The 27,038-nt window shown below is 39.3% G+C and overlaps 1 protein-coding gene across 3 annotated transcripts; it reads left to right on the top strand.

Moving 5' to 3' along the window:
- The first annotated feature begins 3,264 nt into the window (after positions 1 to 3,264).
- LOC118412430 (mothers against decapentaplegic homolog 4-like) lies at positions 3,265 to 26,338 on the top strand. Of its 3 annotated transcripts, none has more exons than XM_035815293.1 (13): positions 3,265 to 3,600; positions 3,805 to 4,256; positions 14,776 to 14,950; positions 15,359 to 15,388; positions 16,718 to 16,903; positions 18,261 to 18,332; positions 18,881 to 19,066; positions 19,379 to 19,468; positions 19,950 to 20,024; positions 20,424 to 20,607; positions 21,122 to 21,290; positions 21,827 to 21,965; positions 22,432 to 26,338. In XM_035815293.1, exons 2-13 carry the CDS (start codon positions 4,008 to 4,010, stop codon positions 22,665 to 22,667), a joined length of 1,791 nt encoding a protein of 596 aa, XP_035671186.1. In that variant the 5' UTR covers positions 3,265 to 3,600; positions 3,805 to 4,007; the 3' UTR covers positions 22,668 to 26,338. The 3 variants fall into 3 exon arrangements, with proteins under 3 accessions (XP_035671186.1, XP_035671185.1, XP_035671187.1); XM_035815292.1 differs by lacking the exon at positions 14,776 to 14,950 and adding an exon at positions 14,557 to 14,731 and having other exon boundaries at positions 3,269 to 3,600; XM_035815294.1 differs by lacking the exon at positions 14,776 to 14,950 and adding an exon at positions 14,557 to 14,731 and having other exon boundaries at positions 3,269 to 3,600; positions 22,444 to 26,338.
- The last annotated feature ends 700 nt before the right edge of the window (positions 26,339 to 27,038 follow it).

Genomic DNA, 27,038 nt, shown 5'->3' on the forward strand with positions numbered 1-27,038 from the left:
CACCATAGACTGCAATCTAATATCATAATAGAAAAATGTTCGCGGTGGTTTTAAACCGCGAACATTAATCCACCGCAAGCAATTTTTCCATTTACAGTATACTTTTATATTAAACAAAAGTTGTTCAAGGTACTACCTGTATGGCATTTTCCGCTTCATCAAAGAACCTTTCTTTGAGACATAATCTACCTTGAATTAATAGTATGATAGGCTGGGTGCCGAAGTGTCCGCTGACTTAATCTTTCGCAGGGTTTATATAGCCAATAAAATGATTTTTTTCAGTGCAGCAAAGCCTCGGTAGAAACGGATAGTACCTAGCCTAGGGACGGCTTTTAGGAAGGGAATGTATAGGTCTGTATGAGACCCCAAATTACCATATTACAAGTTTAAACGAATCTGTTAATAGTACAAATGTACAGTTTGTTGAGCTATAGTATATTGAAGGTGCCAACACAAACACAACCAAAACAGTACTACTTTTCAGCTGATAGGTAATCATGCGTCAGGTTTGACTTTGTTGGAGTGAACTTCGTACGACTTTAAGAGCTCACTGTGTCATCAGTCAAAACTCTATCGTGCCCTCAAGCGACGCTCATTTTTATGACATGACAGATCGTACATATCGCCACATCCCCGGCGGGACCACATGACAAATTATCGGGACGGTTTCAGCTGCAATTTACGGCCGCATATCAAAAACAATTTATGGTAAAAAATATCACGGGTCGTAAACTTTGCGTACTTGCAAAGGAAACTGACAAAAATATGGAAAATTTGCATTGCTTTATTCTTCGTCAATCAACGTTTACTTTTATTTTCTTCTTTCTAAACTTTCCTACGATTTTATGATCAATTCTGCTATTCTTGCTCTTGTCTACCCTAAACACTGCATGTGCAGGGGTGATGACAACAGAAACAGTTCTTTGGTATTTTCAAATATATCTGAGAGAAATATATCTAAGGAAAATATATCAAAGAGAAATATATCTAAAGAAGATAATCATCTGTCAGTTTTTGTAGGATATGCGCTTCCTGGTATCGATTGCAAGTCTTATAATATTATAGCTCCGAGTTTCTTCTGTCCTCTCTGCAAATACGGATAATTTTGCAGCCTAGAGAGGACAGAAGAGACTTGGGAGATAAGATATGTCACCGCTGGGCACCATGCTGGATTATAAGTCTCTAATAAGACTCCATAGGTCGCTGGAAAAACCGTAGAAATGGAACCCTCCTTTTTTTCCAGCGACCCATAGAGTCTGGTAGAGACTACATGCTATACATGTCACGGTATCCTTGGTTGGTATCTGTGGTGGCGCAGAATTTCGTAAACTTCAAGAAAATAATGTCTGCTTTCACGGAACTTCTACGATGACGTTGGATCGGAGATCGTCATTTGTCTCATTTGTTAGATACGCATATCATTGGTTAGCACCTAACGTAACTGTGGGAGTAAAGTTCGTGAAAGCCTCAAAAAGGAAAATCTGCTTTCATGGAACTTCAATCATCTTTCAGTGTTCAAAACCGTGAAGACGAATGCATTCATTTCACTTTCCGGTTTCCAAGCGTTTCTTTCGCGAAAGTTGAAATAGTTGTCTGTACAAAGCAATGGTCGTTTTTCATGTTGTCAAATAAGACTCTGAGGTTGAAAAAAATCACCATTTGCTAACTGGACCATCCGCTAACTCCACAAAAAGACATATCCAATACTTCATCCTCCATCATTTTGTCCATCATGGCTTTCATCCATACATATTTCACTTCTTGACAGGTTCGCATTTCTCTTTTGTCAAAAAATTTAACAAAGCCCAACAGAGACTGAAAAAAAGTTAACCCGCACTGTGACAAATTTCAATCGTTAATATCTGGCAAAAAAGATTTTCACATTTTTAACCCTATCGACATTTTTTTTTTACATTCGCACCACTCTGAATGGTAGATCCTGATCGGTGACTGGGAATCTGTCGTGTGTTTTCTTTGAGCTGATGGTTTGACTGATAATATCCCACGCACTGGATGGATCACTTTAATTTGAAATCCCCAAGCAGTGACTGAAAACCGGACCTATTACATGTATTATGAATTCACTCCATTTTCATGTTCTGAACGTGAATAGCGTAATAGTGACAGGTCATAATTCAACATTGTACACACAGAAAACGAACTCGAATTTCATTTCTGACTGATTATATTTGTTTATTTTTATTTTATTTTCTAAAAGCTCAGTACACTCGATCGCTATCACCTCCATGCAGTCGAACTTACCATCGCGATATGGTAGTGACATACGTATACTGTAAAAGAAGAAATGTTGCGGTGATTCAATTTCGCGGTAGGGAGTAAAGTTAAGCGTACACGGTGGTTTTAGAAAGCTTCAAGTTGAAACCGTCATGGCTGGTTTTAACATAAAGGGAGAAATGTTCGCAGTCGAAGAGGTATAGTTAACCGTGAAAAAACTCGAACATAAACCACCGCGAATATATCTCCTTTTACAGTATGTGTAGACAAAGGTAGGTAGACAAAGACCACCCTGAACTCCCGTGAGAAAATAAATGGACGACCTGACCACGTCATGCAGGGGATCTGTCATCGTCACATCTCGGTCAGGGAACATCTGTGCCGGGCCATGGACCCACAGGGACAGGGGCCGCCGGCAATTTATCACTCTATCACACCGCTAGTCGAGTTCATTTGTTCGTGTCTTGTTCGTCATGATGGGCCTTATGAATGTATGTTGCCACTGAGAAGGGGGTAGGGAGAGAGAGGGAGACAGAAGGGGGGAGAGAGAGAGAGAGAGAGAGAGAGAGAGAGAGAGAGAGAGAGAGAGACAGAGACAGAGACAGAGACAGAGAGACAGAGAGACAGAGAGACAGACGGAGACAGAAAGACATGCAGACAGAAAGACAGACAGATAGAGACAGACTGAGATAGAAAGATAGAGATGTTCTTGATGATACTGTACTCAGGCGGTTTACCTTCCGCAAGGATTGCGTTACCTGTGACGGTCTGTAGATTCTCTCTGTATAATGTCCTTGGACAAATGAAAACTAGAGGTTCTCTTAGCGCAAGGTTGTAAAGCAAAAACACACAAACACGCTAACAATACGCCGAAGGTCCTTTATTCACCTGTTCTGCAGGTACAACAACATTGTTCTAGCCAGGTGAGAAAACACCTTACCAGTAAACCAATCAAGGAGCAGGACGCTGTCGCCTCTCGGTTATGAGAACGCGGGCTCTATCGCGCTCTCTGATTGGTTAATTAGCCTTGACCAACCATGTGCGCCTGCGCGAGGCAATGTTTTGCGCTGTCGCGCCAGTGGGAGAAGTTGTGGGAAATTTGGGAGGTTCACTAGTTTTTATGCCACCAAAACCACATTTCTCAAAGCCATAGGGACTCCAGGATTATAGGAGTCGTTGCCAGTCAATGTATCTACATGTTGACGAAGTAGGAGCACCAGCAATAGTCGTGAGCTGGAGATTTCTGCTATCAAATTTGGAGGATTTTCCGACGGAGTCTGTCGGGGAGAGATAGGGTGCACCCCTTGTGGACGAGCCGTGGGAGGGCGCGGGGAGCCAGCCTTGGGATTTCTGCCCTTAATACAGGTAAACGCCTTTCTTAAAGACATCTTTCGTTTATCTACATATCCCTGAACGTTATCTTAAAATATCGTCTCGTTCGAAGTCTAGAAACGTCCAAAATTGAGCCGCCCATCGTTGTTGTTGTCGGTATGTGATTTTGTTTGGTTTTTTGTTATCTGAACTTGAGTCATTGTTGTTTCCGTTCATCTGATTTTTCTTCGTCCGTAGGTTCCCGGAAGTGCATTGTTTTTGGTGCGAAGGAGTAAGACACCCACACAACCGCAACACGACACTCTCCCAACCTGCTCCGCAACAACAAGAGAGCCACGTTTGTAAACAAGGACCCACGAGTTTTTTTTTTTTTTTCACTCTCTCTAGATCAAGATTTTATCTAACAAAATTTGTGAGTTAAAGATTGATAGAATTCCTCGATGCTAGCGATGTCTAGTTCAAACTCAGTGACGAGTAACGATGCCTGTTTGAGCATCGTGCACAGTCTCATGTGCCACAGGCAAGGAGGAGAGACCGAAACATTCGCCAAGAGAGCCATAGAGAGCCTCGTGAAGAAACTGAAAGAGAAGAAAGATGAACTGGACAGTTTGATCACAGCGATCACCACAAACGGGGCACATCCCAGCAAGTGTGTCACCATCCAGAGGACACTGGACGGGAGATTACAGGTAAGAAAGCCTATTTCTTTAGACAGCGAACGAATCTTAAGTCAAATCTTACTGAAAATTGGGTAACCAATGAACCTTCAAGCAGATGAATATCTCTGTTTTACACATGGTGTTTACTGTAAATCTTGAAATTTTTGTCGTGGTTTCACGTTCACGGTTTTCCTGGTGAACGTTTTACTGCAATCTGAAATTTACCAGCGGTTTTCATTACTAATACTATACAGAATGTGACTATAGTGATATTGCGGACTTGAGACCAAGTGTTACGAACACTTTATTTTCTCCTTACCTGGCTTACCTTGAAATTAAATCACCACAAACTTAAATACGTTTTTGTACAAAGCCCAAAAGCATATTTTTACATACCAAATCTTTGAGCAGATGTTTGGGTCTGTCTAAGGCACAGTGGAGAATCATCAGAACTACTGGAAATTTCTTTAAATTTAAATTTGAGGGGATTTAATTTTGCAGTAAAAATGTAGTGTTCGTTGTGGTTTTACTTTTTACTGAAACTTTTATGTTCGTGATACTGATTGTGCCATGGTCACATGCTGGACAATGATGGAAACACAGGAGGTTTTAACTTCACGATGAATGGGTCATAGCAAGAAACTCAGGGTCATTGGGTTGTATGTATTATTGCCACTTGACCTACATGTATGGACAGTCTGCTGATTGTATGTTTACTATGTTATATAACAACATGAATGTATTGACCCTTGAGAAGTTAAGTGTACTGAATAATTGCTGAAAGTCAAAACTGTCATATACAACTCAGGGACTAGACAGAATATGATTCTTAATGTTAATGGGAAAACTTCCCTCCTGACCTCAATAAAATTAAAAAGCAGCCACTGGCCAATCTGAGCTTCTCAGGAATAGATAAAGGTTCAAACAAAATCTACACAAGAAAGTGGTCACATTGGCCAGTAGGGGGATACCTACCTACCTACCGAGTCCCTTGACCAGTCCAGGTCATTGGGGGGACAAGCTAGACATGAAGGTAGACTCGTCTTTCTCTTGCCAGGGTTAGTCTTTATTGTAGGGTGAGGGATGCACATTCTGCAATGTAGGGGGGTACCAGTACAGAAATCGTTCTTTCTTTTTTTTTTTAAAGTGTAAAAAAAAAAATCAGTGGACGGGATTTTTGTTTAATTTGACAATGAACACATTGTATCTGCAGTCATCCACATGTTTTGGTTCTTGCCGGTCCAAGAAAATAACACAGCTTTACTTTGTTTGCAATTCGGCTTTGGGCATGGTCTTCCAAATAAGTAAAAAGTTACTAGTGTAACATGTTCCAACACAGTGAAAAAGTGAAATCAAAATTACTGTACTGTGGTTCTGTGATACCGGTTTTCCTACCAAGGAAAAACAGATTTACCAGTGACAAAAGGTTAGCTCGTGTAACTGGGCTCTTGTCTGGCGTGACATCTGAGTCTTCTAAGAGTAGGCGGGAACGTCATAGCGAAGACACAACATCACGGCCGGTTCAAACCGGCAGAGTACTTCCTTATCCTCCCACCTGCTTCTCTACTACAATATTTGTCTAAAGGATATGTACCTTGTGTATTACTGTAAATCTTGAAATGTTTTCAGTATTTTTTGTGATGACTTCTTTGCTGCAAAATCATACAACTTGTTTTGTCCTTAGACGTTTGTACTATTGTATTGTTTCAATCAATGGCATACTTGAAATGCTGCAAAAACCTCCTTTCCTTACCTACAGTAAAATATCTCTTGGTGAACATTTGTAAATTTACGGTATAATCTCCTACCAGATTTAAGGTCTTGCTCTGTGGCAAATCTACAAAAATTACTCTTTCAAAAATCATGAACTTTTAACTGGCACTTTAACTCGATAAAGCCTGCACTACTGTTGTTTCAACCATTAACATAATTGAAATGCTACAAACCCCTCTTTTCCTCACCTTAAGCAAAATAAGTCCTGGTAAACATTTGTGAATTTACAGTACAATCTAGCAGATTTAAGGCCTGGCTCAGTGGCAAATCTACAAAATTTACTCTTTCAAAAATCATGAATTTTTATTACTTTAACTGACATTTAACTTGCTAACCTCCAAGCAGATGCAGGATGTGACTCAGTGTTGCCATACAAAATATATTACTGCAGCCATGAAGGCTAGACACCCAGGTAATTAGATATGCCAAAAAGTTGTTACTCAACTAGATTTGATTTTGGAAACGGTCAGACGTTTCAAGTGCGTCTACAACCTTTCGGCAGTGACACTAACTGTGACTGAGGTATATTGGATGAGCTCATTTGTCCACGACCAATTGACCTTGTCTTGACTATGTCTTACTTTTGTTTTTCCTATTGGATTATCAAAATTTTGTCTTTATCTCTTTGCATATCAATTCATAGGTAGTGTATTTCCTCACTCAGTTTCACTGATGAAATGATGCTACCTGAAACATCTGACCGTTTCCAAAATCATACCTAGTTACTTGAGTAACTTGAGTAACTGCTTTTTTGGCGTAGAATATATTGCTAAATACTATTACTAACCAGTACTACACTCATGTACATTATCTGCGTATTAGAGCAAACAATTAGAGCATCGGGTGAAAGCATTTTGTGTACACTTAATATCATTGGTCAAACAGATGTTATCTCGAAAATGGATATCATTCTCTATTGATAAATGACTTTTGGCAGTTATTCAACCCCATATGCCTTTGCCATTTGCCTTTCCTCTAGTATATCATTCTATACAAATACATTGTCATGTACATATATAGAGTGTTCCATGTCCCCGGAGGCTCTGACCTGACACAGACTGCCTATGACCCAGAATAATATACAGAATTGTTATGAATGATAAATATCTTGGTAAGGGAAAAAAAAGATCAAAATAGCAATTAGATTTAGTATAGTAGCTTGAAGCACGAAAGAACTGCTCCACATGCTGTAAGGGATTGAAAAGATTGAGAAGAAATTTGATTGAAATATTGGAATCAAAGCATTGCGATAAGAGTGGTTGCTCTTTTACTTGTTGTTTGAACCAGCACCATCTTTACGAACCCACATACTGACATAGGAAAACCTGTCAAGACAAGACCTATATAGCTGTGAGAATAGAATAGCGCCAAGTTAGAAATTTGCTACCTATTTTTTTCAACCTTTGCATGGCGGGTATCAGCGACGTTGAATTCAGAAGAAGCCCCTACGTATACCCTTAAATCAAGGAAGGCAATTACAAAATCTGGTTGCCTCGCTGTGATTTATGTGAATAAGGCGTTTTAAAGCTTCAAGCGTCAAGCCTTTGCAGGTAAAAGAACCCATCACACATTTATTGAGAAGAACAGGGGTGACCGTCAGTGTGCTTGGTTCAAAACAAGTGCCTTTCACTAATAGCCCTGAGGTATTATACACGAAGTCTGTCCGCATTTCATTTTTCATTTCAATTTTAAACAAAATAGTTGTATTGTAATAGTAAAATGTAATGACAATGAGTGCTTTTCTTTTGATTGATAGAATCTGTAAGGTCATTAAGATTTGGTTTAACCCAGTCCCAGTGGAAGGGGAAATCAAATTATCCTGCTGTTGGTGACCTTGCTGTCCTGCCTTGAAATTTGAATTTGCATGGAGCTGGGGATAGCCTCAAAAGTCAAAGTGTCGTTTGTAAACAACACCTGGTTGTCTTTTTTGCTCAAGCTCTGTCAAAATCTTGTATAGAACAAAGCCATTGTTAGTTGTATATGATTGGATTTATTATTTGCCATCCAAGAATTTTGTAGTACTAGTAGTATTAATCATAGACCAGGGCTGTTTCCAGCTTTGAACTCCTTTTTTTTTATCCCACTCAATGTTTTGGAGCCCGTATTGTTGATTTTTGTTGTTAAATCTCTCACTCTAAGGTTACAAAAATACGTTTTCATCAATTTTGTGTCTTGACGCTTTGACAGAGGGACAGGTCCTGGAGACCCATAATTCAGATAATATCTGATTTATTTATTCATTGATCAATAAAAGAAATTATGATATGCTAAATTTGCTGTTAGAATTTGATTTTTTTTATGGAAGAACATCTGTGACATATGAAGCTTGTGGAAAATGTGTGAGAAATGTTGACAATGCGGTAACATGTAAGCCATAGGGGTGGGGATGTTGGTGGTGCCCAGGGCAAGGGAAGGGTTTCATCTTCTGTGAACCCTCCAGGCACCCCGTACTACTGATCCCCTGCAAGAATTTTAATCTACATCTCATGTTAAACATGTTTGGATTCAAGCTTAGGTATATATTTATATATCTGACATGTATACCACCAGTGCACATCCGGTCATTGACATGGTTTTCTGAGAATGCTAAATACTCTGCGGTGCTTACCCCAATTCTTCTGCCACCATGCATATGGTCTGTGGTAAAAATGAAAGTGATGGAAGGGTCTGTGGTAAAAATGAAAGTCATTATCTGAATGGGTTGTATCCTATGAAATTTTCCCATCAATTTTGCTAAGAAATACATGTATTGGAGAGGTTTCAAGAAGAAACCAAAAGTTGGTTGGTCTTGAAGCTGAATTCTTTGAGTAAGACAGCCAGTGTCTACAGGACCCGTCCACCCATCCCGGGATGGGAATTTGTAGTGTTGGGACGGACAAATGTCACCTGATCTTTGCAAAAATTCAAAACTTGATGAAAAACTTTCAAAAAGAAATGTACATTAAAATGTCCTGTATTCGACTAACCTTTGCTTTTAAAAAAATGTGCGACATGGTACTTTAAAAAAAATTGAAGTATACCGGGTAGTCAAAATGTTTTTTTACTGTGCTTTCTGCAAATATGTACATGAAATATTTGCATCTGAAAACATGTAAATCAATGTGAGCTTCCTGGGGGAATATAAAACACTAAAAGTTTTCATTTTCAACGGGGGAAGAAAAATAGATGACATAAACGGGAGGAAGTAATTTTTCCCTGTTTTTTTTTAGCCGAGGGTGGTACGCCAATTTGATATGATAGTAATCTTTCTTTCTATCATAGGCCTCAATGGTAAAACTAAAAGCTAGTGCCATAGTCTTTTTGAAGCCATAACTGCATAAGAGCAGTGGGTTCATGTTTTTACCCACTGTGTTTGGGGCAGGGTATTGGATCCGAAAGGCAGAGCCCAACCTTGTCTTCCACCCCCCCCCCCCCCCCCCAACCAAAGACAGGTACCATTTGTACACCTGGATATATACAACATCTTGCTGGAAATGCCAGGAATCAAACCGGTGACCGTAACTGCTAGCCTTGCCGCGAAGTTGCGACTCAGTCATTCAATGCCAATCTTTAGTATGCCAAAGGTAAAGTTGGGAGTGTTTTTTCCAAGGATTTCCTAGTTCTGTTATTACAAGATATTACCCAAGCCTGTATGGAGAATAGGCCTGGCACTGGTACAAACAGACCTCGTCCATGAACCTCCCTCTAAATCTGTTTGACATCAGGAGATGTGAATGTGAGGGTTAGACGGGTCAGTGTGCTAAAACCCTCAAGCTCAAGGGTAGGGGAGGATTGTATAAACAACAGGGCTTGTCTAAGCTTCATGCTATTCAGCATTACTGTACATCTATTTACTTTTGCCGTGGTTTCATTTCGCTGTCCGAGAAAAAAAGGGTTTTCGTTCTCATGTCAATTTGGAGTTGTAGAATTGAAGGTATCCGCCATGCTATGAGTATGAGTCAATGGTAGAACAAAAACCTCGTAAACAGAACCACAGCAAAAGTTTCACAATGCACGGTAGTGTACTGACTACTTGAGTTTGATTTGTTGCTAGTAAGGTTTTGGCCTTATTGAAACATTAATTAACTTAAAGTTTAATCCTTGTCTGCATTGCCAAACAGATAATTTTTTTATTGCTCATTTGACGTCAGGTTGCTGCATGCCTTTTAACCTGTCCCTAACAGTGAGCTAACCTGTCCCTAACATTAACAGTGAGTCACATAATTATCTTGTCTGTCACACATCCGGATGTTCCACTTCAGTTCAAGATCATTTCACTGTCTCTTTGGTTTCTCTGTTTATTGGACACTGCCTTCAAAATTATGAATTCAAACCCTTAAACTAGGCTGTCAATTCCATAAGAAATGCAGTACAGTGGTTTACGAATGTTGATGTTACTGTATATGCAGGAATCTTTGCTGTGATTCAGTGTTCTCTACAGGTCTTTTCAGCGTATAGGGGGCCCCCAATTCTGTAATTTGGATCCCCTATGCTGTGATTAGGGCCACTATGCTGTGTTTCAACCAGCAAAGGGGACTTTTTGGTTGTTTTGTAACTAAGGCAAAAAATGTTGGCTTTGGCCAACAAAATTTGGCCTTCAATTTCAAATGCAAGAAATAGTAGTTCTGAGTGTTTGAAAATTAAGGTAAGGTTTTTAGGAGGATTCTTCCAGACTCGTAGAATGCTTGCACCCACATCGCTTACCACGTGGCTTTCGTACACCAAGATGCCTCAATGCTGTGAAATAGTCTCATGAATGATATAACGTCCTTGCATGAATCAATCAGAATTGTGCATAAAGGACCCTGTTTCCAACCTGACAGAATTATTCACGGATACATGTAGATGGTCACTGAATGGCAAATCACTCACATCCAGTTTGTAATAAAGTGTAGCTAATAAAAGAGAACATCAGTCACACAGTCCAATTTAACTTACCCTTACATTAGTAGGATCACCAGATCTATACATGACCTGAGCTGAGGTGACCCGACTAACAGTCAGTGAGTCATAACTGTGACATACTGACCGTGTGTTTTTCAAGGTCAACTCTAGCCAGTGCTTCAGGTTAAGCAAGAGAAATTTGTGGCCCTGTAATATTGAATCCATCTAAGAACACTTTTTGCATGTGTTCTTGATGGATTGAGTTCAATACAGGACAAGATGGCTGGGAATTTCATGACATGTACAAGCAATACAAATCAATAGTATGTGGAAAGGCTGGCTTTTTGTCAAGCTTCTCACATACAATACAATACCGTTAGGCTCGCCCTACACTATTGTGTGCGAGTAAAAAATTTAAGTTGCTCATGTTTACAATAACAGCTAATATTCAAAACTCATCTCTTACTGGTGGAAGAACCTCACAAAGAAGAAAGAAAAAAATATATGTTCTTCAGTATGGGGAAAACATAATCATTCATAGAATACCACTTAATCATCAACTTCAGACTGAATGTCTAATACAAAAAGTAGACTGCCATTATGAATATGATTGTACCTGTATTATGTCTAATGATGAATACATGTCAGTGAAAAAAGAAGAAAACATTGCATTTTTATCGTGAAAATCTACTTGGAGACTACGTCTGGTATGTTTCCTGTATTTGAAGTTCAGTAATCTGATTTGTGACACAAAGGAAATAAGAACATGTTCAAGGGTTTTATAGGATAGATATCAGCTGTCACATTCTTCCTGTTCTGCCTGTAGCAATTTAAACTGTGGGAATGTACAGCAGGCAATGTTGCCAATCATAAATTGTAGCTCATCACTCAAAAGAGAAAGAGTTCTTTCTTGTTGTTCTGGAAATAATGCGTAGGCCACTATTTAGCTTTTTCAGTATTTGCCTGGAATATACACAGGTGGTCCAGAACCCTTGATATCAAAATTGGATTTGGAATTTCCGCTGCAATACCATACAAGTCGCTAGGGAGCCCAAAATCTAGCCATTTTGAAGGTCTCATCAAGACCTACCTATAATTGCCAAGCATCAAGACAGTCTATTCAAGCATTCTCGAGTTGTTGTGCTCACACACAAGGATTAACACTCACCCGAGTATACCCAAAGTATATAGCTCTAGCATAGGTAACAATGCTGAACTGCAACATTAAAACTAAATAGATGCAGAGGGAAAAGTCCATACTACAAACAGTATCATATCATGAAGTTGATACAGTAAGATACATGTTCTCCTCCTTATAGCATTCTGTTTTCAGCTTTATGTAGTTGTCTTGCTGAATATTTTTCTTTAAAAATGTGTGAAACCAAGAAAATGGATTTGACATATAGATGATAATGTTTTGGAAAACGGTTTTCAGGAAAAATGTGCTAGATGAATGAATCCGTTACCATGACAACACGAGGATGGAGGTGGACAGTTCGCATCTGTTCTGTGTTATACTAGGAACACCAGATGTGCATGTTGATGTGTTGGACTGGGTTCAAGGTCACCACTGTTTGGAAGAGTGATGTTAGATATACTCAGATCTGTGGAGTACTGTATCCATTTACTTTTGGTGGTGGTTTTGTTGTAGGATGGAAAAGGAGGTTTTAAGTGGTGTTTTAAGATCGCAGTCGAAACAATTCTGCATCACAGTATGGCTATGATTTAATGTCAAGGTCACAGTGAAAATAAAACCACTGCGATCATTTCATAATTTACAGTAAGTTAGCCTGTATTAAACAGGGCCCAAAATACATACCTGAAACCTGCCTTTTGTGGAAAATAGTAAACTGTTATAATACTAATAGATTACAGGGAAGAAAGTACAAATATCAAAAGGATCCATCCATAGCATCTTTGGGTATGCTGTCCGCAGTCATGCACACACATTTCTATTTTTCAGCAAATGATTTCCCTCAATCTATCTCTGAATTGAAAGTTTTGCATCAAATCATTTATAACCCATAAGAGTTAACCTTTCGTGCAAGAAAAAGAAATCTGATTTCAGTCTTTGCCAGCAGTAGAATTTGATAAGCTATCTAAGATAACTTGCAGATATGTAATACTATTATACTACAAATGATGCGAGAACCTCTGACATGATTTCTGATGACCCGTTGTCCGCGGTAAGCCTGTTTGTAGTTGTTGGCGCCGTGATGACTACGTCTGTCTCTTACATCAGCCCAGCAGTAATGTACACGTGACAGGTTTACTATGTCATGTTCTTATCCCTCAAGCTAAATACGGCACAATTGATTGCAGTTGTGTACTGTATGCCAAAAAGCAGTTACTGAAACAACTGGATGTGATTTTGGAAATGGTCAAACCATTCAAACGGTCTTATTAGTATTACCTGGATGTCTAACCTTCATCGATGCTGTGTGCTGTAGTTCTAAATTGGGCGCCAGAAAATCCATACAATGCGCATCAGCACCCTGGTATTATATTCATGGTAGAAAATGCGTCTTGTCTCTCTCGTCTAGTTTTTCTTCTTTTTTGTTTTATTTTGTTATACGCAAATTAAAATGGGTTGTAAGCTTGCACAAAGTTGATTTGTATTCATACTAGGCCTGCGTATGGGCACAGGGTACTGTATTGTATTGTCATATTTACTTGTCACAATGTATGTCAAACCTGGGTCACGATAACGATTGATACGGGTGTTCCGAACTGGTCCCTATTTTACAGCATCCCATGGGCATTGTATCCCACTTGTAGGTTTCCATAGAACAAGTGGAATGCATGTCATGACTATGATCATTGCTGTTGAAAAATTTGAATATCAACTTGATATTTCCCAGCCGACTGACGGGCAATCCTTTTCGTGGTCGGGCTGGTACCTCAGGTGACATGGAATACATCGTGTTGTATTCTATGTATATGTATTACTATGTTTATTTAGCAATGGCACCCTGAAGGTAAGTGCAAGTTAGTGCTGCAAGGATAACACATCAATTGTATTCATTTTTACAGCACGCAGACCAACAATGATTTAATCATGATGTACATATAACTACCAGGAAGTTTTATATCCATGTTTTTGTTGATACATACTTTGTTCTTGTTTCAAAATGTTTGTTTCTCATGAGCTCGACTTGACAGTTTCTTTTTTTTACCAATACTATAGTTGTGCAGATCGAGCAAAAAAGGGCTGCCATCTCACACTTAAAATTATATTAGAATGGATTTGTTTAAAGAGACACCATGTATTTCTGAAACATAAATATTGGTGCATTGAAAAACAAGATGTCACAAAGGTCTCACAATGCCCCCCCCCCCCATATTAGCCCCCCACAAAAAACGAAATGTGTAGGAAACCACATCATAATGAATTGAGTCCCCGTCCCGACACAATTGAGAATGATAACAAAATAACATTCGTTTTGTATGATGTACTGAATTTCTTTTAAAATACAAGGGAAACTATCAAATTTGAAATTCAACAACTACTGTACTGGGAAAACCCACTCAAAGGTGCCAATGCCTGCAAAAAATGCTGTAGAGGACATTTGACAAAAATTTGGAAAAATTAGGAAACATGTTTGAATGAAATGAAAAGAAGCCAAAATTGTGATAAAAACGGAGGAAACCCGGTGTGGTTATTGGCTAATACTGCTTTGTTTTTTTCACTCAGGTTGCAGGCAGAAAGGGTTTCCCCCACGTTATCTATGCTCGGATTTGGAGATGGCCCGATCTGCACAAAAACGAGCTCAAACATGTCAAATATTGCCAGTATGCTTTCGACTTGAAGGCTGACAGTGTGTGTGTAAACCCCTACCATTATGAGAGAGTGGTATCACCCGGAATAGGTGAGTTACAGACAATCTATTCTTCTCTATTCTCTTCGCTGTAGGTAGCGGGACGGAAAGTTTTCCCACACGTAATATACGCCAAGATATGGCGCTGGCCCGACCTGCACAAAAACGAGCTAAAACACGTCAAGTTCTGCAAGTTCGCTTTCGACATTAAGGCGGACTATGTGTGTGTGAATCCGTACCATTATGAGAGGGTAGTGTCGCCAGCCATCGGTAAGTAAGGACAGGACAGCATGTGTAGTGATTGTGGTGTATGTTTTTAAACTTCACTAAAGTCTTTTCAGTTTGCTTGCATCCAAGTAGACTAGCTATATACAGTTTTACATTTTTTGGCAACATCTCCAGGGCGGAGGCCTTTTGATAACCTTTGTTTATATATTTGCTACTAGAGCAGCATTACCATATACACATACTTCTGTTACAAATTTTCTGCAAGATTATGGACATATTGGCATTCCATTTGACTTTTGTGTTGGTTTTTGAATCTGCATTGTACAGAAAGTAGTTTTAGAAGATATACGTCTAATGTATGCAAAGCTACAGAAAGCATTGTGATTTTTATTCAGACTTTTACCAGGAAGTTGAAATAATTGTGTTGAGAATGTGTACTTTTTGTTGCAGACCTTTCTGGGCTGACATTGCAGCACACAGGTTAGTAGGTGTAATGTTACATTCTTGCTAATGTGTCAATAACCCCCCTCCCCTCTTGTCTTCTCCCCTCTCCCATCAGGAAACAAGACAATACTAATATGTGACTTGATGGTAGCAGAACACAATATTTTTGCTTATGATTTACATGGTTAAGGACCCCAAAGTTAGAAGCTTTCACACTAGAATTTACAGGATGCACAAGAAAGGTATGAAAATTGAATGTTTGACTCGGGGTACAATCTACAAAATATGTGGAGACGATCTTAAATTTGCTGACTCCTTCTATTTCAAAACCCTATTTTATTTGAATTCCCATTGGAGATCAAACAGTAATTGGCATTAACAGTATTCAGGAACAAATTCATTTAACACAAACATCATTATCGAGAATACAGTCTCAGAAGAACTGACATATTCCATTCCATTACCATTCAGCTTGTAGTTTCTGCCTTACATATCTGTGCAGAAGAATCTTTACAGCTTTTTCAATTACTATGATCCACTACTTAATTATAGGTTTATACCCAAACTACTTTTGAAAAACTGTGTTCTGTGACCTTTAATCCATATGTATGTTGTTGTGAGATTGGTCTGATGAAACTGAGCTGGTTTAAGGTCACGCTGTCCCTGGTGACAGCACATCGCCTGTGGACTTGACCTTGACTGGAACTTCCCACATCCTTGTGGCTGACTAAAACCTCCAGGGAACCACTGGCAGCCAGAATCTCACTAGAAATTTGCCCAAACAGTCCCCAGTGTGAATGTGTTTTCAGGCTATTCACTGTAAATAGTTGTGAACGTCAACAACATTGTACAATATTGATACCTTTGTATCTGTTTAGTGACATTTGTTGGCATGCATGATATATGGCATATACTTGCTCATTTTGCAGCTTCTTTGTTGGATTTACAGCATGGTCGCAAACTTTTTTGTGGAAATGGATGAAAATTGATGAAAATAATAAAGACTGGTCTAAGGTCTAATACAATACAGTGAGTTACACACTTGTCCTACATGAAAAGAGCTCTAAGTTTTTGCCTGACATTTTGTCCAAATGAATGTCTAAAACATTAGTTTTCCTTAGAACTGTTGCAAAGTCGAACTCGTTGCCACCAAGTGCTATAAAAGAATCCTCACTAGATAGCTATAAACAATGCTTACAGATATGTACAGGCTAGTGTAGTATAATAGAACCAGCTGCTGTGATGCTCTGTGCCCACAAAGCTGGTGTGTTACACTGAAGAACTGAGCTATATCAGCTATATAGATACAGATGCAGATACAGATTAAGAAGGGTTGCTTCTAAAACCTGACCCTTTTTTCCCCAGCTCCTCCCAGTAGACTTGTGAAGGATGAGTTTGTTCACGAGTGTGTGCAGGTGGAGGGGAACCAGTACAACACACCGGGAACCTCCGACTCCTCCCAGTCCATCCAGACTATACAACACACCTCCAACCACACACAGAGTCGGCCTGACAGCTTCCCACATCCCATGTTATCAGCACCACACTCAGGTAGGGTAAAAACAGCAGCGCAGCAGTGCTCCCTTGCAGTATATTGCAGTACTGCAGGCATTTAATGTTCTGTTTCCTCTTGACAGCTACACACATGGGCTGACATTATAGTTGGACCTCTCCATAGGCCAGCATGTTGAAATACACTAAAACAAGGCTTCAGAAAAGTACTAACCCCAATTTCAATCTTAAAGAAATTTCTCCACCAGACAGCCACAAGTATCATCTTTGTAAAAACTAAAAGAAAACAGAGGGTTAACCACCTCAAACTCTGAGGAATCCCCGCTCTATGAAAGAAACCTCATCTTTGACCCCAGTTTTCTCCTGATACCACCAATATGACACAACAGCTAAAACCCTTCCGCACCCCACTTAAACTGCTAAACTGAGCAAATTTTGACCAAAATGGGAAAGATTAGACCTTGCTTGTTCTTTCTATCCCCAAAAGTCTCCAGGTTGGGCCAAAATTTTCAAGGAAAAAGAAGATTTTAAAGGATTTTAAGTCACACCCAAATCGTCTTCCCATTTTGTGCCTTCTACCGCGCAACTCAACTGTGACGTCAGCCCACATCCCATGGTATCACAGTCACATCCGGGTAGGGTAGAAACAGCAGTATAGCAATGCCCTCTTGCAGTCTATTGAAGTATTGCAGGCATATACTATTCTGTTTCATCACTGCACTCTGACTAACTGTGAGTCAGACTTCATCCATTTTGCAAGGACCAGACATGTCATGTGAGTCCTCTCATATCAAAACTGTCAGGAATTGGTCTCAATCAGTATGCCGACATTTCTGTGTCTTGATATTTCTGATGGTCTCTCATTCTTCGATATGAACGTGATATTCATATCTCCCCAATGTTGGTGCTCTACAGTCATTGGTATGTTTTATCAGCCTTGTAGATTACGATGTCAAACTCTTGGTTGTACCAGGCCTAATACATGTCTTTTAGAATCCTTGGAAATTTGCCAAGAAATTCTGTAGACAGTGGAAGCTGTATCATTTCCTAACCAATGCCCTTGGCTGTTTCTAGGGACATTGGAATTTTGATGTCAATATCTCAATGTTGGATTCCCGACTGACCATACTTACAGCATGCTTTCATATTGTTGGATGGTCGATTTTGTGATAGTTGCACTCGGATGTCAACAGTGCTTCCAAAACTTTGGCTGATTCTTTTGAAAATATCCGAGAAAGGTTCAATCAGCACTGCCTTGATTATCTCTGTAATGTCTTGTGTGACATTCACCAGTAAGGAAGTAATGAAGACTTCAATAATGTTTCATATACCAGTGTAGATAGATAATGTAGAGGTGAACATTTATTTGCTAACCAGTTTTTGTTTTATTTTACAGTTTCCTCAGCTGCCCCTGTCACCAATGGTTTTGGGATGTCCCACTCTGACCCTAATGGCCTGAACAGACCAGGTAAAGGCTCGTTCACACTTGGGCATATCTTCAAGTCCACATGAGTTGTGTATTGAAATTATTTCTGCGTAAAATTTAAGACCGGGGATGCTCTTTTTCTGTTAGATTACCAGGATGCATAACGGTGGGTCTAATTAAAAATACTTTTTCTCACCCATCCATTGCACCAGTAATCTCCAGTATCAGTTCACAAATTATGGTGAGTGTAGGAGTCTCCCCAGAAATTTAGAAGGTCTTGATGATATTCAGAGGTTAGTTTTGCATTGTTGGTCATGTATGTCAGCTAACCAGATAGTGAAAATTGGATATGGTGATACAGTGGCCGACGGAATACCTAGGTAGGTAAGTTCAGTAGGTAAGTTCAGTAGCTCTTGGCAGGGTGAAACGCTGGATTCTCAAGTAGTGTGTAGGCTATAGTATCTTTTACTGTTTACCCCGGGATAAACAATAAATTTTTAGAGGTCTTTTTAAACTCATCTGTTTCATTTTGTTTTCTGCCAAAATCTTGTGAGGTCATTCAACTCATTTCACCCTTTATTTGGTCTCAGGTCCGAGCATGGTTGGTTTCGGGGCGCCCCCTCACTCAGACAGTGTCTTCACACACATTGCAGTGCCGTCAGGCCCGGGGCCTTCCATGGCACAGCAACAGCAGGCACCTCCGCAGCAGGCAACCCCGGGGCCTTCCACTCTGGAGTCTACCACTGTCGCTACCCAGCCCTCCACACCCTTCAGAAGTATGTTTGTTCTGTCATTAAAGTTTGTTACAAAAATGAATAAGAAAATGATCCGTGATAAGCTGTTACCTAGCACTGAACTAGTGATGGTGGTGAAGATGACAATTTTTTTTTGGTCACACCTCAATGGTGGAGCTTTCTTTGTACTATTTACTAAACAGGATGCTATGCCCTCATATTTCCAGACTACCTTGACTTGGGCACCTCTTGTCGGAAAAATTCAGGTTGACCATCACTGACCGTCCTAACAAGCTGTTGTGATTATTTTGAAAATTACACACATGTTTATCACTGCTGTTGAATGTTTTCTAGGCAACACGACGACTTGGGCAGGAAACAACACAGCGACGTACACACAGAACATGGCGCCAGAGGGCAGCCTGGCACCGCCACCATACTGGGGTAAGGAACATGTTCTCACTTCAGACATGTTTTAGTGTGTAGAGTGTATAAAAGTAGCTAGAAGGGTATTCACTGCTGACAGTACTAAAATCCCACTAGAGTGTGTTATGAGAGGAATGCAAACCACCACAGGCAAGTTTTGAATTTTCTTTACCAAGACAAAAGCAAGAATCACTAAAAACAAAGGCTTTTTTAAGGCCTTAGGGGCAGTGGGTTGTTATCCACTACCCATGGCCAGTATTGAAAGGCAAAGCCTTCCACCGCCTTTTATGTCCCCAATGAAAGTTAGGTACCCATTTGTACACCTAGGGGGAGTGTAAAGCACATGTAAAGTGCCTTTCCCAAGCACAATGTCTAGTCAGGGATGTCAGGAATCGAAGTAGTGACCTCACAATTTTGCAGCCACTCAGTCATTCGGTGCCATTGTTATATGCTACATTATGTGTTGATTTACCTGCTTAACGATACATGTATGTTCCAGCTGGAGGTGGTGCTGGGAACAGCCAGCTCCACAGCGATGCATCTCTGGCAAACATGCCGCTGTCATCACGACCTGGTAAGTCTAAGTCAACACCACAGAACATGCACTAGAAATTCCATGTTATTCTGTGATGATTACTAATTCTGATTAGTAAAGCCTTAAGTAGTTGTGAATTTGCAAATGTCCTATTTCTAATCAGGATTAACATTCTATTAAGGGTGAACAGTTTGTGATTCTACCGATAAGAATAGCCAGGTCACATTCATTGTATAATCATTGTACGATTGCAAACTAAGGACATTTGGGGGGAGTCGTGCATGTGTTGTAAAAAAATCATTCACAATAAAGGCTATCTGAGATCCATGCATACTAGGCAACTTGATCAATTAAAAAAAAACAACCTTTCACTAAGAAAATAACTTGTTAGTTAATGTTACCCATCCTAATTGCATTACCTTCTTTTCCTCACACGAGGCCCTGAATACTGGTGCTCTATTGCCTACTTTGAGATGGATGTCCAAGTTGGTGAAATTTTCAAGGTCCCGTCCAGCTGTCCAACAGTGACTGTGGACGGGTACACGGATCCGTCAGGCATCGACAGGTTCTGCCTCGGACAGCTCTCCAACGTGCACAGGACAGAGGCCAGTGAAAGAGCAAGGTTTGTGATTATGCTCAAGTTGTACATAAGGTTTACTTTCCAGTGTACCAGAACCAAAACAGGGCTTCTTCTAAAGGGGGGAATAAGGGGGCTGTACACCAATGACCTAGCCATGCATAAAATTTGATTTACCAGGGAAGCTACTAGGTCACATGTGGCCAGTCTTTAACTGTGACTTGTCTGACAGTACTTTTGCCCCTCAGGATAAAAGTATGGATGTAAATATTTCCTCAGTTTAGACAAGTATATGTATCAAAAATTTGACTTTATACAGTGATATCTCATTTTGCTTCTGTGTGTTGTCTAATACTACTTCAAGTGTACAAAAAATATTTTCAAGGTCATTCAAGGTTCTTTCAAAGATTTTGTGGCATAGAAAAAGTTGCCAAGTTTAACACCAAAAAGCAGTTACTCGAGCAACTGGATATGATTTTGGACACAGTCAGACATTTCAGACAGCCATCTGGCATCTTTCGTTTGTTGAAGGTTGCATGAAAGTTGCCCAATTTTCCAGGTTACATATTGGGAAGGGTGTACAGCTGGACCTGAGAGGGGAGGGTGACGTCTGGGTCAGATGTCTCAGCGACCACGCCGTCTTCGTGCAGAGCTATTACCTGGACCGTGAGGCGGGACGAGCGCCGGGCGACGCTGTGCACAAGATCTATCCCAGTGCTTACATCAAGGTGAGGCTTGTGTAGTTTAGTGTGCTGAAATTACTCACTGTGAATTCTGATTTTACATACAACTAAAAAGAAAGTTTGGTTAAGAAAGAAAGTATGCCTACATACTGAAATCTAAGTGGTCAGGAATTACAGGAAAGTTGAACAAATGACTGACACATGCACAACATGGTATACCAATAAACAGTAAATTCTTTGCCTTGTTTCTTTACATGACATCTTTTTTTACTTTGCTCAGGTCTTGGAGTGTATTTTTTTAGTTTAGTTGATGCAAGCATCGTTTTCCTATATTTCCTATATTTCCAATGTACCGCATGAATTTGCTTCTTTGCACTTTTTTTACGATAAACAGTTATGGTTGCAAACTTTTCTGAGGAGCAGGAAACAGACTCAAATTGATGTTGTTTGCATCTATCTAGTGAGGATTCTTCCACAGCACTTGACGACAACAAGTTACACTCTGTAAAAGTTGTACTCCTTGTAGGAAAGTCCAAATATTGTGACCTTTAGTAAGTGTTCTATCCCGTCCGTGCTTGCAGGTGTTTGACCTGCGCCAGTGCCACCGCCAGATGCAGCAGCAGGCGGCAACAGCACAAGCAGCTGCAGCCGCTCAGGCCGCAGCTGTGGCGGGGAACGTGCCCGGGCCGGGGTCCGTGGGTGGGATCGCTCCTGCCATCGGTAAGTCAAATCATATACCGCATTGGCCAAAGAGTACAACATGTTAGCAATTGTAGTTTAACACTTAGTCTTGAACTCCCAGAATTTACTGTTAATAGTAGCCGCTTTTCAAAGGAAACTTGTGTCACAAGATTTTAAATGCCTACAAAAAATTTATGTCTGTCTTGCTTTTGAAAGTAGAAACATGAGAAACATTTGTCAGTAGAACAGTTGTTTAATTGTATTTGATTGGCTAAGATTTAATTGGTGTGAAGATGCAATGTATTGTTAGGCTCTTTGAAAGGTGTTGACATCAGACCAAAGAATGAAGAATATTGAAAGTCAGCAAAAAAATACAGAACTATAGGACAGTAAAAGTTTTTTGGGAGAAATTTTACTTAACTCTCGTTCCATCCTTCCTTCTTTATCCATTGATCTTCATTTGTCACACAAATATTGGATTCATATTGAATAAACTCATGTTCAGGGGTTCTTTCAGATCTGGGCCTGTCGTCTGCGGCGAGTATAGGGGTGGACGACCTCAGGCGGCTCTGCATCCTGCGAATGAGCTTCGTGAAGGGCTGGGGCCCGGACTACCCACGACAGAGCATCAAACAGACGCCCTGCTGGATCGAGATCCACCTGCACCGCGCCCTGCAGCTATTGGACGAGGTTTTACACACGATGCCGCTAACAGGAGGCGATCCACGGCACCTGGACTAGCGTAGCGCTCGTTTCTTTTTTGTAAAAGTTTACTAGAAATAAGATTGATTTTATTTGAATCTGTCAGACCAATGAAAATGTAACATTGCTATTTAAGTTTTTTTTCACAAATCTACAGACTGAAATACATGTTTATTTCCATCAAGAATACCTGCACACCCTTATATTCAAGTAGAATGACCCAAAGCTTGATGTAACAAGCAGAATATACTGTGAATCTCCAAACTTTTGCGGTGGTTTTATTCTTGTGATGATTCCCCCATGGTGAATTCATGACACCACAAACAATGCGTTTCTACTGTAGAATTGTTTCAACTGCAGATTTAAAGCAAAGGGAACACCTCATTTTCCCCCTTAATGCAAAATGAAACCACCAGAAAAGTAAATGTATTTGCAGTATATGGATTGCACCTTTGTATGCTGGGAGACATGTTTTTGTCCCTCCTGTAGTTGTTATACTTAATTCATGATACAGATGCCAGAAATATATTGAAGCATATGACGTGTGCAAGTGGAAGTTATGACTTAAGATATAACAAAACCATATATCTACTAGACATGTATGTCGACAAAATGGCAGGCATAAATAGACAGCCAAACAGACAACTCTGTGTGAGGTTTTTAATTTACAAGCCCACAAGTGGGCAAGGATTACATGTTACCAGTGTACTACCATGTTGTCTTTACTATATTGATTTATATTTTCTGTACATAATATCTTCCATTGGCACAGCCTGGCCATATACTTTGTAACAGTGCGTTAAGGAATCCGAGTATATATGTACAATTTCTTCAAGACCATTATTTTATATCATGAATGGATGTAATACTTTTCTTATCTGTAAGAAAGCAAGCCATTTTCCATGACATGCCTGTTCAGAATCAAGAAAGAGGGTCTGATTTAGTTTGAAATTTTGAAGGGTTGAAAAAGTAATTATGACTTTTCTTGTAGTTCTAAGCCTATTTTTTTACAGTCTGCATACTTTAGATAGTAAAAATGCATGAGTGATTCTACAACAGTCCTCATCAGTCCCTGCACCACTGTGATATGTACTTCTTGCGTCACATTTCCAAAGGTTTGTTGGAAAGGAGCTATAGCCGATCCAGGCTTCGGCCATGCTATGGATGGACACTGCCTAGAAGTGCAAAAAAAACCTGACTGGACATTAGTTTGGAAATGTTACTATAGCATTACACCAACCGGTGTGTGTAGCATTACTATTAGTACCTCAGGTCTGTAAAAAAAACTCACATTGCCTTGAGTCATGGACTTATCATTGTGGAGTATAGAAGGAAGGCTACCCTTGAGATTTATTCTATTGGCACTGCATTAAAAGCCAGCTTTCCCAAAAAAACTCATTGATATATATGGAACTAAATGTTAGATAATGTTGGTACGTATTGAATAGGGCATTAAAGAGCATGTGTTTTGAGGATCTAAACATGCCTTCCTAGACAACAATGTGGTCTTGTTGGTAGAGAGAGACAGCTAGAAATGGTACTGTCCAATCCAAGGAAGCCACATGGTATAACATGTCATGACAGCTGTAAGATATTATGGGATGTAATGATTGACATACTGATGTGCAGTGAAGTAGCCAATAGGAGTGGGTAGAAACTAATGTGATCTTAGAGATAGTGGGATAAGGACTCGGATTGTGATTGGTAAATTGTACAAATTTAATGTAACAGTAATCTGGCAAACTTGCTAGTGATTTTATTTGAATTTTCAAATGTTTAAGATAAAATTTACCTTGTTCTTTCAATTACAAATACATGCCAAATTTACTGGAATTTTTGCAACTGTGAATTGAAATTATTTTACTGAAATTATCAGAATTAAGTCAGGGATTTCCAGTCAACCAGTATGGCAGCTGTGCAAAAACTGATACAGCTACCATGTTGGTGTCCCAATTTGCATACCAGTAAATCATAGCTCAAGTTCTTTTTTACATGTAAAGATCTTCTGACCTTCTCAAATACCCACTATTGAATGTCTACAGCTGAAAGTACAGATTATGTAAGGCGTACTTAAAACTTGATTAGGCCATGTTGATTTGATTACTAGTAGCATATGGATTACAACCTTGCGCACTTCAATTTTAGTCCATTTCCACAAAAAGATTTCGACCATGCTGTAAATTGTACAAAATGAGAAAATGCATGTGTGCTGTGAATTGCAACGTGAAGTCAGAAAATGGATATTAAAGATGTATAGAATGCCAAAGTCAATTCAATAGTGAAAAGAATATGTGAAAGAACAAAAATGTAATTTTGTTTTTTGTCAAACTTTTTTTTTTCATTCGCACAGTTGCATCAGTTTTGGGGATTCCAGAGGATGTCATTGCTACAATAAAATCAACATGGCCCTATAGAGCAAAAAAATCCTGTGTACATTTTAGCTATGGTCACTGAAATGCAAATAGGGACACCAACATGGCTGTCAGCTCTTTCCTCTTCACTGGCATGACAAGTGGGTGTAAATGCTCTATACTGCAGAGACGCGTGTGGTGTAATTATATCAAACTGGATGTGAAAATGCACAGTAGAGCAGGAATAAGGTTACTGTCAGATTTGTCTTGTCACAAATATGCAAATGTGACACGTCAGATTTGCTCATCAGCAACCAGGTTTCGAATGGCTATTCTCAGTCTGTACAGGATACTAATGAATTTAGGTACATTTTATTCCCACAACCCAGGTATAAAGATGTACCACCGTTTATGTGTAGAATAGTTTGATAAATAAAAGTATAGCAAAGCTAGGGGATAAGTATGATACTGATAGTTTGCCCAATATTTGCAGCATCAGAAAAGGATATGTTGCAGATATAATATTATAGTTGCACCATAAACTTTTATTGATAAGTTAGGATATCACATCACACCTATGATAGTATTTTACATGTGGAATCTAATAGAGAATTCCAAATATCTGTTGCCAATGAATGTACCTAACTATGTACATGCCATACTTTTGATACAATTGTGTGTTTTTATTAACAGCAGACTTCATCTCAATCGTGTGAATACCATATTTGGTGCTAGGTCACACTGATAACAGTGTTAAGGATTCTAAATATCATTAATACTGATATACATGTACTATCAATTTGCTTGCTATTGTCAAATCAAGGTTACTTACTGCAGATTCAATTTTTCAACCCAATATGCGATTTACAAGTTTTGACATTCTTTTTGCATCATGAAAATGAGAACTGCATTAATTGTCAGCATTGTACTTTATTATTCAGAAATATCTATTAAGTCCACTAAGACACCACTACAGATACTTTCATAATAAAGGCAGTATGTGACATAGAAGGTACCAAGTGTTATTGAGACAGTAGTAACAGAGTTTGCTCATAACTTAAGATTGAAATGTGTGAAGTAAGCAAGGTTTGGGCACCACTGTCTTGTGTATATTTTCTACTTTTTTGCAATATTTCTGCAGTAAACCTTTATTTTTAAATACACTTTATTTGTGACTGCAATGTATCATGTAAACGGCAATATAAGATATGCTAGTATAGTAGTTGGGATAAATTTGTACAGTGCTTTGTTTTTTGCAATGTAGTTGTGTGCTACATTTTCTACACATGGCTTTATAACAAACAGTAGCAGTGCATCGTGTTTGTTAGTAGGAAGTGGAATAAATTATTGGGAATATTTTTCTGCTGTCTTGATCTGTCCTTTCTTAAGTGCAGTCATATATATAGTGTACTGGGTTTGAAACCGACATTGTGCCCTTAGAAAAGGCACTTGACATGCCTTTCCTCACTCCATCCAGGGGTAAATACGGATACCTGACTTTCGTCCAGGAGGCAAAAGGCTCCCTGCAATAGACATATTAGATAACAACAAACTTCTAAAATAGAGGCAATATTTTTAGATACTGGAAATGAATTTGACGTTATGTTCACAGGGATTAAAATTTGCAGTAGCGGGACAAAGGACTATTCAAGGTGGTTTTAAGTTTGCAAAAGCACCATGCACTGCAGTCTCTTTAATGCCATAGAGAAACGTGGTGGCTTTAAGTTTGTGGTGAATTGGTAATAAAAAAAAACATGAACATAAAACCACCACGAAATTTTCTGCATTTACAGTACTGTTTTGTCACAAAATACCTACCGGTAATACGAATTGTAGTTATAACACTACAAAGATGTTCTTAAGGAAGTGTCAATGACAATCAGTATCTAGTTGCAATGCCAAGTAGAACAAGTCATTGCTATGATCTGAGGAAAGTGACAGATGGTCGCTGAAGATACAAAGAACTTGTTATCCGGAAAACAATATTTCTACAATGACATTATGCTGAGATTAATAAAAATGAATGAGGTGCCGTGTTCCGGTAAAAGTCGCCAAATTA

The sequence above is a fragment of the Branchiostoma floridae genome, chromosome 3 (genome assembly GCF_000003815.2).
Source record: "Branchiostoma floridae strain S238N-H82 chromosome 3, Bfl_VNyyK, whole genome shotgun sequence".
NCBI classification, from domain to species: Eukaryota; Metazoa; Chordata; class Leptocardii; order Amphioxiformes; family Branchiostomatidae; genus Branchiostoma; species Branchiostoma floridae.